Source organism: Dermacentor variabilis, chromosome 10 (assembly GCF_050947875.1).
Source record: "Dermacentor variabilis isolate Ectoservices chromosome 10, ASM5094787v1, whole genome shotgun sequence".
Classification (NCBI taxonomy): domain Eukaryota; kingdom Metazoa; phylum Arthropoda; class Arachnida; order Ixodida; family Ixodidae; genus Dermacentor; species Dermacentor variabilis.
Genome location: NC_134577.1, coordinates 116994191 through 117006650, shown reverse-complemented (window position 1 = coordinate 117006650; position 12460 = coordinate 116994191). Strand labels below are relative to the sequence as shown.

Below are 12460 nucleotides of genomic sequence, written 5' to 3'. Positions count from 1 at the left end.
TACTCAGTTGTCGTCCCAAACTGCAGTTTTCAAGGAATTCAAGGAGCGCTTTATAAACAAGGAGCTATAAGGGCCTTTGAACCTCTATTTCTAAATTCAAGGGTTTTCAAAGATTTCAAGTAGGTGTACGGAACCTGGGTCACTCGACCATCTTAAATAACCAGGAGGTTGGAGAGAGACGCTGAATTAGACGACAACTCAAGTGAGTGCAGGGACACTAGATATGGCAAATCAATTCTGAAAACATTCGCACATTCAGTGCCACAGCACTACTTCAAGGCAGCAATTAGTGCAAGCTCTCTCTCTGCAATCGGCTAGCCTCTCGGTTATCAGATGGTAGAGTGACCGCACCCGGGTGCACTGATCCCGAATTTGAACCCCGGACGAGGACAAATTTTTTTTCATCGGTGAAGCTTTCTTTCTGAGAAACCCGTAGGAGTTTCCTTCACAGCTTCGTGCTGCTGCCGGGTGGATGACAATCTTCCCTTTCAAGAACGCTCCTCCACCTAGTGGATTTCAGCAGAGCTGACTCATCAATAACTGCACTTGAGAAGAGCCAAAGGAACATGTAACAATTGATGGTACTGAAAATAAGCCTCTGAAACTTTTGGATAACTGGTCACCTCAATACTACCAGCTGGAGTCAGTAAGCACCAGGCAAGGCCCCCTTAATTACATGTACTCAGTTTCATACAGGTGCAATGCTGTGGAGGCTAGCAAGACTTTTTGTGATGGCTGCATGAGCACTAAAAAGCAACACGGCATTTTTGCCAGCAAGAAGGTGAAACTATTCTTTACTTGGCTCATGAATAAATAACAAAAAAATGTATTCATTTTTAACAATGAACAAACTGCTTTCTATGGCTATTCGTAGATTATTTTAGATCATTTTGCTTTTCATTGCTTCCCACTGAGGGTTTTCTGTTTTCGGCCCACCACGGCGGCAGCCTCACGTGCATTGCTCAAGCAAGCATTTGTGCATGCACATTTTGTGCAAAAGGGGAGCCCTAAAAAAGGCACAGAAAAGCATCAGAGAAATTCATCAAGAAAGAGTTGCTTTTAAATTACTATAGTGTGCCAAAACCACAATCTGATTATGAGGCATGCAGTAGTGGGGGACTCCGGAATCATTTTGACCACCTGGGGTTTTCTAACAAGCAGCGAAGACTTAACATTAATTCCGTATTTGCAAAAGGTACACAAGAATTTTTAAATCCACAACCTATGTATCATATCTCAGCACACCGCCACTACTTTCTGCCAACTGTCATGAACAGTGAATCACCTACGGAGCACAATTAACAGCGTTAATGTAGATCTAGTTACCATAATCCGCAAGTTTTAGGTCTATTAGGCACTGAAAACAAGTGAATAAACAAACACAGCAGAATTTCCATGGCATGAATCTCTTGCGACAGTGCAAAAAATTTGTATTACCTGAATTTCGTATCCGCCAAAGATGTAAAAGAGCATTAGGAAATTGAGGGGGGACATGGCAATGAAATTGCTGACTGGCTAAAAATTTCAGATTTCTAAATTAATTTTTTCCCCCTAATCCTAAAATCTCCCTTTATTTCATGACAAAATATTTGCAAGAAATATGCAGCAGAATTTAGAGAAATTGTATTTCTTTAGTGCGTTGTCTTCGAAATTGGGAAGAAAATTGGGTTCAGAGAGGTGCTATCAGACCGCTGATTGTGCAAGCTCAGCTTCCCGTTAACGCAGAGCTGCCATATTGGCATCACCCTAAGCATGAGAGATCTGAGATGCAGATAGTTGTGGAACTGTATTTCTCCATGTACAAATAAAAGCAACAAAAGCGAGCACAAAAAGAGAAAACGAGCAGTCGCAATTTATTACTGCAATCACGTGGCATGGAGTGATGGTGTGCTCCTATTGGCTGACACAAATTTGAATCACTGGCGTGCTTGTTTCTCGCACATTTTAGCAGCAGTAACCTGCGCACTTCACGTGTTCCAAGGCCAACATTTTATGATGTGCATCGTTATCTCAAGTTTCTTTTGTTGCTACATCCTAGCTGCTGCCTGACGGAAATAAGGACATGATTTGCGCAAAATAACAGAGAATTTGTTTACATTTTTTTTTCGGCAGTGAAGCTGCTTTGTATCAAGCAATCTGATGGGTGTGGAATGGTAGAAAAGTTTCAAACTGTCATCGAATGCCAAAACCGACAGAGAGCGTGGAACACAAGAGGCCAGGCTACCCACGGAAGCAAGTGCTGCCGATCTTGCAGGCGCGGCAAAACTGGGTCACGTGCGATTGCCAGCTTCTGATAAAGTTGCAAGGCGTTTAAGAATTGCCAACAAGCTGCATGATATTGCACAAAGAAAGTTCTCCTGCTTTCTTCTGGGGGGGGGGGGATGAATAGGGGTTGTGTCAAGGCAGAGTGACGTACATTGCTCTGGCAGCAGAATTGTGACCGGCGTGCCAAGGCCTCCTCGCCAGCTCTGCCAGGAATCGCACAGTGGCTCTACTGTTCGTATCATTCACCATGGTGAGAAAAGCAGTTCGCAACCTTTGAAATTTACCACCTCGTAAACTAAAAGACTTGGACTGCATCAGGCGTGATCATATGACCAAGATTAAATTGTACGAACTTATGAATTGAGTTAAAATAAATTTAAATGCTAAAATGCTGTCGCGTTCTCATAGTGAACAGAGACGAATTCTGGAACATTCTTTTTCTTTATGCTGCTGTCTGATAGTTACTCAATGGCAAAAATTATTTCCAAAGAGAAACGTTGCATCATGACTCACAGTTATTTAGCTATAGAAGTGTATGTTGTGCGTTCTTGTTGTTGTTGCAGCACATCATGTGATAGGGTGAATAGACAGTGGAAAAACAAGACAGTGGCTAAATGACATGGGACACACTGCTGACTGCCAACTAATGTTTATTGCAGTCACAGGATATACGTAACAGTCAACGCGCAAGAAAAAACAGTGACAAAGCAAATAGACAAAACAAAGATCACCTCTGAGGGTGCATATCTGCTATTATCTCTAAGATATGAAAACATTTTTTTTTAGAACAACTTGGGACACATTTGTACGTAACGACTCCTTTTTGTTAATCTCAAATACCTCTAGATTCTACCACGATTGCTTAACACACAGTGAACAAATGTTCGAAAATTATCTTACAATTAGCCAATTACCAATTTACTAACTTATAGATTAGTCAATTAATAAACAGGAAGTAGTCATTATGCCCAGCATCTTAAAAAAAAAAAAGATTTTGTATTTTAGAGTTGGAGATCAGCAACAGATACGTGCACTCATGGAGAGTTTTTGTCTTCATACTTTTCATTGCGCGCTGACTAGTACATACCGTATTTACTCGAATCAAATGTGTACCTTTTCTCCGATAAAACGGGTCCAAAAATTGCATGCGCGTTAGAATCGAGTATGACCCTAAATCCGCGTTACCATATCGCCATCGGCATTCGAAAAATGGCCGCCTCGTACGCAATTCTAGCCTAGTTGCCGTAGCTTCCTCCATGTGCATACCTCCATGTTGCATGTGTAACCAGGCGCTGGTGTAACGTGGTCTACTGCCTGTCTTGCCGTTTTCTGCGTTTATTCAATCAGCATGGAAGCGCCGACTGCAAAGGCACACAGAGTCCACCATGAAGGCCGCATTTAAAATGAAAGTTATGTGCGCAGAGACGGATGGAAATCGGGTCGTATCACGGGCATTCGGAGTTCTCAAAACTTGCATGCGGGACTGGCGCAAACAGAAGGAGAATATTTTCAACAGCAAAGCAACAAATAAGGGTTTCAGTGGACCGAAGCTGGGCCGCGTCACTGGAATAAAAGAGCTGCTCGCAGAATACGTGCAAGACCAGCGAGCGGCACAGCGGCCTGTGACGACCGATCTGCTCAAAGTACGGGCGATGCAGTTAGCCCTACAGAAGGGGCTAATGTGGGGGGCGACTTCAAAGCGAGCAGGTGCTGCCTACCATATTATGAAAAGAAAAGGCTTTTGTCTTCAAAGGCGGACAGGGATATGCCAAAATTTGTCCTAAGAATATGAAGAGAAATTGCACAGTTTTCAGCGGCAGGTTTTGAAGTTGCACCATAGAAACGGCTACCACTTCAGACATTAGAAATGCCGATTAAATGCCACTCTACTTTGACGTGCCTGCCACCACAACCGTTGAAAAGAAAGGGGCGAAGCAAGTTCACATTTTGTCTTCCGGCCACAAAAAAACTAGAGTCACTGCAATGCACTGTTGCACTGTAGATGGGCACAAGCTGCCCCCGTATCTCCAGACAGAATATGCTCCCGAAAGGAATCATGCTTCTGAGTGGCACGACTGTGCGCGCAAATGAGGAAGGTTGGATGACCACGGACTTGGTCGCTGACAGGATTGATAACGTTTGGCAGAAGAGACCCGGCGGCAGTTTGGGTCTGCGTGGGATGGTTGTGCTTGACGCGTTCAGCTGCCACCTTGACCAGCGCATCAAGGACAAGCTGGTTGCATGCAACACCGACCTTGTTATGATACCCAGCCGCTCAATGTTTGTTTGAACAAGCCAGTGAAAGATAGAATTTGGGCGCTCTACAATAAATGGCTTGTTAGTGGTTGCCACGAATCCACGCTCGCCAATAAAATGAAGCGTGCCTCGCTGCATGACTTTCACTGCAGGTGTAAGATGCATGGTGCACGATCCCGCCTGCCATGGACGGCACCAAGGATGAAATGCTTTGGTCTGTTGATAGCGGTAAGGAGTTGTCTGATAGCGGCGACGAGTGATATCTGCTGCACCACAGGACTCATATCAGTGCAGTGAAAATCTTGGCAGCAAGGTACGCTGCTTCCATTTGTGTTTTTATTCATCGCAACTTTAGTGTATTGGGAATAAATCTGTTTTTTCCAAATGAGAGAAAATAGTATTTCTATATGAAAGCACGAGGTGCGCGGTGTATTGTACTTTTTTTTTTGGTCATGGAAAACGGGTGCGCATTACAATCGAGGTTTTCGTTTTTAAAATTTTTTGGTCAAGAAAATCGGATGCGCATTACAATCGAGTAAATACGGTATATGACGGTCACCGCAATAAATGTCAGTTGGCAGCAAGTAGCACGTCCTATGTCCTTTAGCTGCTAATCCAATTTTTTTGTGCTCTTCCTTCACCACATTAGGTCACCAACCAGCCCACATATTCACACTGTTTCATGTGGCAGCCCATTATGTAACCAACGTGCAGGAAAGCAAACACGTGCCCCCCACTCACTATGAGCAACTGGCAGTCATGCAAGGCAAGTGAAGCCTCATGCATGCAAGCCAAAATGTGCTGGTCACCCCAAGCGAGCGACAACAATCAGTGCATGAGGTGCGATTGGTCAAGAAGCAATACAACAAACTGGTTAGTAAATGGCTTACGGTTTTCGAGCTTAGAAAGGAAACTTCCGCCACTTCCAGAGCCTGCGCGCAGCGCAAGTTTTGAGGGGAGAGGGCAAATGGGGGAGAACGAGAGAGAGAAAGAGAAAAAAGCCTGTGTTAGTACCCAGTCACAGGGGAGGGAGGAGGAACGGCACTAGCGGCAAGTCAACACTGTCACCACATGGTAATCACATACACATATCAACAATCAAAACAGGCGATAACAACCTGACCTTACCCCGAGCTGTTTTATGTAGCCAATACTGTGGCCAGAGCAAGCAGCATACCACTCCAACGGCTTGACAAATCCTGCTCTCAAAGGATTGGAAGCGGAAGAATGTTGCACATTACAGGCTCTATGAAGCATTGGGTTCGATGAAAGTTCAAGACTTTTCACGCCAGCCTCTGTAACCTCAAACAAAATATGCTGGCCAGCAATATCTGTATTAAGTTTGTAATAAGAGCACAGGCTTTACATTAACAGGAATTGCAAAGGCCCTTTATTTGCACATAGTAGCTGAAAGTGGAGTCACTAAAAAAAAGAAGTACCATGATTTTGGGCTGACCTATTTAAAGTCAGTGTCAACACTGACATTGGTTATCGTTTTCGCATCGCTAGCCTTGTCACTACTGTCAATAGTGGTGTCGACCTTAACCTTGAAACCATAAGCGTGATAGGGGAGTGCTGTTCCATGCACGTGTTTGGTTGTGCTGCACGCGATTGGCCTAGGTCGTGCCGACTTCGCGTGGCGGACCGGCCTAGTCCAATCGCGTGCAGTACAACCAAACCTGCGCTCCGAACAACGATCACCAATTTCGCCCCAGCTATGTAGCTTCCATATCGCCCTAGAGCAAAGCGACGCAAAGGCCAACAATGTTGGCATTAGCTGTCCACGTGAAACTAAAAAACTTCACCAAATCACTGACACCTCGCCACTTGTACTATGAATTGGATTGGATTGTGGTTGCACGCACCGAGAGCGTGCTCAGCTGCCATGCACTATAATTACTACCAGCCAGAATAAGCAGATGACAGTCACTGCAGCAATTTTCTAGGTTGCGATGATCAATCGAGGAAAGAAGAAAGCCCAATTTGTCACGGCCAATGTGGGAGGTGTGAGCATTAAGCGAGTGCAAATATTATACAGGTAGATCATCATCATCATCATCAGCCTAGTGACGCCCACTGCAGGGCAAAGGCCTCTCCCATACTTCTCCAACTACCCCGGTCATGTACTAATTGTGGCCATGTTGTCCCTGCAAACGTCTTAATGTCATCCGCCCACCTAACTTTCTGCCGCCCCCTGCTACGCATCCCTTCCCTTGGAATCCAGTCCGTAACCCTTAGTGACCATCGGTTATCTTCCCTCCTCATTACATGTCCGGCCCATGCCCATTTCTTTTTCTTGATTTCAACTAAGATGTCGTTTACCCGCGTTTGTTGCCTCACCCAATCTGCTCTTTTCTTATCCCTTAATGTCACACCCATCATTCTTCTTTCCATAGCTCGTTGCGTCGTCCTCAATTTCAGCAGAACCCTTTTCGTAAGTCTCCAGGTTTCTGCCCCATATGTGAGTACTGGTAACACACAGCTGTTATACACTTTCCTTTTGAGGGATAGTGGCATCCTGCTGTTCATGATTTGAGAATGCCTGCCAAACGCACCCCAGCCCATTCTTATTCTTCTGGTTATTTCAGTCTCATGATCCGGATCCGTGGTCACTACCTGCCCTAAGTAGATGTAGTCCCTTACCCCTTCCAGTGCTTCGCTACCTATCGTAAACTGCTGTTCTCTTCCGAGCCTGTTAAACATTACTTTAGTTTTCTGCAGATTAATTTTCAGACCCACCCTTCTGCTTTGCCTCTCCAGGTCAGTGAGCATGCATTGCAATTGGTCTCCTGAGTTACTAAGCAAGGCAATATCATCAGCGAATCGCAAGTTGCTAAGGTATTCTCCATCAACTTTTATCCCCAATTCTTCCCACTCCAGGCCTCTGAATACCTCCTGTAAACATGCTGTGAATAGCATTGGAGATATCGTATCTCCCTGTCTGACGCCTTTCTTTATAGGGATTTTGTTGCTTTCTTTGTGGAGGACTACGGTGGCTGTGGAGCCGCTATAGATATCTTCCAGTATCTTTACATATGGCTCATCTACACCCTGATTCCGTAATGCCTCCATGACTGCTGAGGTTTCGACTGAATCAAACGCTTTCTCGTAATCAATGAAAGCTATATATAACGGTTGGTTATATTCTGCACATTTCTCTATCACTTGATTGATAGTGTGAATATGGTCTATTGTTGAGTAGCCTTTACGGAATCCTGCCTGGTCCTTTGGTTGACAGAAGTCTAAGGTGTTCCTGATTCTATTTGCGATTACCTTAGTAAATACTTTGTAGGCAACGGAGAGTAAGCTGATCGGTCTATAATTTTTCAAGTCTTTGGCGTCCCCTTTCTTATGGATTAGGATTATGTTAGCATTCTTCCAAGATTCCGGTACGCTCGAGGTTATGAGGCATTGCGTATACAGGGTGGCCAGTTTCTCTAGAACAATCTGACCACCATCCTTCAACAAATCTGCTGTTACCTGATCCTCCCCAGCTGCCTTCCCCCTTTGCATAGCTCCTAAGGCTTTCTTTACTTCTTCTGGCGTTACCTGTGGGATTTCGAATTCCTCTAGGCTATTTTCTCATCCACTATCGTCGTGGGTACCACTGGTACTATATAAATCTCTATAGAACTCCTCAGCCACTTGAACTATCTCATCCATATTAGTAACGATATTGCCGGCTTTGTCTCTTAACGCACACATCTGATTCTTGCCTATTCCTAGTTTCTTCTTCACTGTTTTTAGGCTTCCTCCGTTCCTGAGAGCCTGTTCAATTCTATCCATATTATAGTTCCTGATGTCCGCTGTCTTACGCTTGTTGATTAACTTAGAAAGTTCCGCCAGTTCTATTCTAGCTGTAGGGTTAGAGGCTTTCATACATTGGCGTTTCTTGATCAGATCTTTCGTCTCCTGCGATAGCTTACTGGTTTCCTGTCTAACGGAGTTACCACCGACTTCTATTGCGCACTCCTTAATGGTTCCCATGAGATAGTCGTTCATTGCTTCAACACTAAGGTCCTCTTCCTGAGTTAAAGCCGAATACCTGTTCTGTAGCTTGATCCGGAATTCCTCTAGTTTCCCTCTTACCGCTAACTCATTGATTGGCTTCTTGTGTACCAGTTTCTTCCGTTCCCTCCTCAAGTCTAGGCTAATTCGAGTTCTTACCATCCTATGGTCACTGCAGCGTACCTTGCCGAGTACGTCTACATCTTGTATGATGCCAGGGTTCGCGCAGAGTATGAAGTCGATTTCATTTCTAGTCTCACCATTCGGGCTCCTCCACGTCCACTTTCGACTAACCCGCTTGCGGAAAAAGGTGTTCATTATCCGCATATTATTCTGTTCTGCAAACTCTACTAATAATTCTCCTCTGCTATTCCTAGAGCCTATGCCATATTCCCCCACTGACTTGTCTCCAGCCTGCTTCTTGCCTACCCTGGCATTGAAGTCGCCCATCAGTATAGTGTATTTTGTTTTGACTTTACCCATCGCCGATTCCACGTCTTCATAAAAGCTTTCGACTTCCTGGTCATCATGACTGCATGTAGGGGCATAGACTTGTACCACCTTCAATTTGTACCTCTTATTAAGTTTCACAACAAGACCTGCCACCCTCTCGTTAATGCTATAGAATTCCTGTATGTTCCCAGCTATTTCCTTATTAATCAGGAATCCGACTCCTAGTTCTCGTCTCTCCGCTAAGCCCCTGTAACACAGTACATGCCCGCTTTTTAGCACTGTATATGCTTCTTTTGTCCTCCTAACCTCACTGAGCCCTATTATATCCCATTTACTACCCTCTAATTCATCCAATAACACTGCTAGACTCGCCTCACTAGATAGCGTTCTAACGTTAAACGTTGCCAGGTTCAGATTCCAATGGCGGCCTGTCCGGATATGGTAGATATGTAGATAGGTAGATATGGCATGTAAAATGTGATATGTTAAATTTCATTGCTTTTTTTATACATATGTTCACTCATTCTTTTTTTTATTTTAAAGTGAAAATATTATGTGTATGCATGTGATGTATTTATTTCTGTTATGTTTATGCTGCAACTATACTGTATTATGTTAGTACCACCATTTGCCTAAATGTTCCTCTTCCAACTAGACTTTGGCTATGGGCCCAACCAGTTTTGGAAACCTTGTTTTTTTATGTTTGTTAAATTCACTTGAATATGACTCTTACCTGGTTGATTCCTGCTCAAACTTCGCTTAGAGGTAGCATTTTTCAGCAATTTTTGTTTCGTACCACATTCCTGACTTTTACTTGCACGAGTTTTGTCCACAATAAATAAAAAAGTGGGTGTCATCTGTGGCAAAGCCAGTCAAAATGTGTTGATTTCACTGGAATGTAGCACTAGTGCCATCTGCCACAGCTACAATGAACACTGCGCTTTTGCTGTGGCACTGACATATGGTGACCGCATTCTGTTGCAGCAGAACCGAAAATTTTTGAGTAGTATCAAACATACATCACCCCCTCCAGTTTCATTGTGGAAGAAACTGGTCATTAAATGTGGTAATAAACTAAACTCACTGCAAACTGCTACTTGTGTAAGAAATTTGAAGAATAAAAATTTTATGAGCAGAATGAAGCTGTTGGTTTAGCAAACGGTGTCATGCATACCCGGCACTCATATTTATGCAAGTCAGCACATATTGGAGTAGTTGGAATGCCATAGAATGCCAATTTGTTGGACATCAGCAGCATAGTGCCTGAATGTATAATTTGTTCTCTCATATGAATTCCGGCGTTTCTACTGTACCCTACTGAGCAGCCTTCAACAAACTCATGTCCTGTAACAAGTGCTACAAAGTGAGTTCTCATTAATTATGATGTAGGCCTCCGCAATTAAGCTTTGAAAAGTTCTGAATGCAGCTGGATCAGTTTATCTGCTGTCATTTAAAGAATACATGCAGCATGACACCTATCTCTGAAGCTCCTTTGTGCATACTTCATGCTCAGATAAATTGCTACTTGAGTGACCAGGGCAACTGTTAGTTAGAGCACCAACCTCCTGGCTACCTGTGGCTACAGCCCGAGCACGATCACCTTACGATAAACACATAACACACATTAAATTTCAATGGCTTTCCTTGGGATGTGGTAGATTTCTCTTTGGATTCACCGTGGCTTTTGATAGATGGTAGATTCTCCCTCTGAAACCATGCACAATAAGGTGGTTCCTCTTCATTTGACTATTACGTGCTTGTTAATCTTATGGAATTTTCTCACTCCCCTCTATAATACTGTATGTCCAAGAGTATTATAAATAAGTATACCTAAATAAAGGTGCATTTCATGCCTACAACTGAAAGGCAAAAAAAAAAATAATAATAAAACAAGAAAAAACGTTTTGGCCAATGGCCTAGGAGTGCATTGTTCACAAGTAGTAGAAGACTGTAATCAAAGCACCCATGCAGGAGCTGAAATTCCCTTCATCGTTTTTTAAACTTATAGCTTAGACTTTTAGACTTAGAAATTTAGGCTTTTAGCTTTCAGCTCATTATTCTTTTAAATATTGTTTAGTTTTTACCATGATCAGTGTCATTTCTTTTTGCACTAGTACACATTGTACAGCACATAAAGGTTGGGAGGAAAACAAAGCAGTTGATAAAAATTAACACAGTGGAAATCGATCGTGATTAACATGCCGTGCAAATCACCAATCAGGACAAAGAGTACACATGCACATGTCCCCTGATGACCCAAGTGACAAAATGATGAAGTAAAAAAAAAAAAGATACATATCACCAACAATGCTTTAGACAACGCCGTGGGGCATGAACATTATACAACTTTGTCACTAATCTTCAGAACCAGTGAGCCAAATCTCGTAACAATGAAGTCACATGTGACACGAAAATACCTTCATTACATGCATTATTCCTTATAAGCATACATCCATTATACACTGATACTGGCAAGAAAACATTTTAGATTTACTTCCCTATAACCAATAATTTGTTATATCCATGGTTATATCGAGGTTAGACTGTACTACGTTACCAATTGCAAATGCTAACTTACCAGCCAAACTCAAGCAAGAGTAAAAAAGTGAGAAAGCAACAGAATGTGAGAAAAACCACATTCTAACAACACCCATGTGCATGCTTCAACACCACGAATCACAACAGCTTGCAAGTTCCATCACTTGTACACAGCGAAGAACAATAGTGTATTTAGCTCAGAGGAGATGAGCAACTATAATTGCTAGGTAGACTTTTATTTCCAAAATTATTCTTACGGCTCTGCACTTTCCTGCATAGCAGTGATGCATTTCGCTCATGGTCAAACTGTACGCACACGTTTCATTACTGCAGTCAAGGGTGTGACGAAAAAATGTCTCGTGAGGGAATAAAATGTACATTTGCCAATTCAAATAAAACATATAATAACCTTTCAGTGCCAAGTTGATAAGACAGTAAAACCTCATTAATTCGAACTCAGTTAATTCGTAATCCTAGATAATTCAAAGGTTTTCTTCGGTCTCGTACCTTCTAATGTAAATTTGACCGGATAATTCGAACCGGCGGCCTAGGCCAATCCGGTTAATTTGAAGATTTGGGGTGCTATGCGGCAATTCCCGATCCCCATTTTACCGTAAACCTGATGAAACGATGGCCATCTGGAGCTGGGAGGCAAGACCACATAGCAATTGCGATTATTTATACACGAAGCGCCCGTCCCGTAGTACTGCTAGCACAAAAATCAGTCCACGGTATGCCCCACGCACCGCTGCAATGCACACCTGCAGAGAAGACGTGCAACGCAGCGGGCATACCAGTTTTTGTCACATGCTCTCGTCCCCCCCTCTGCACACTCCTCGCAGTCGCAGCATCACCGCGTGTTCTGTGCCGCTGCCACTGGCTGTCGTTCGCCCATTCTCTCTCTGCACCTGTGGCGATGTTTGTGCGTGCAACGCCGGTC

The 12460-nt window shown here is 43.4% G+C and overlaps 1 protein-coding gene across 5 annotated transcripts in view; it reads right to left on the bottom strand.

The window, feature by feature from the left end:
• Window positions 1-12460, bottom strand: part of LOC142560899 (DNA-binding protein RFX2-like) — a 160652-nt gene that overhangs the window by 96605 nt on the left and 51587 nt on the right. For 3 of the 5 annotated variants that reach the window (XM_075673310.1, XM_075673314.1, XM_075673311.1), the window contains exon 6: window positions 5412-5453. The exons of the other annotated variants lie outside the window; for them this stretch is intronic. In XM_075673310.1, the coding sequence (XP_075529425.1) occupies window positions 5412-5453 (42 nt within the window). The remainder of the gene's footprint in view (window positions 1-5411; window positions 5454-12460) is intronic. 5 annotated transcript variants of the gene reach the window in all.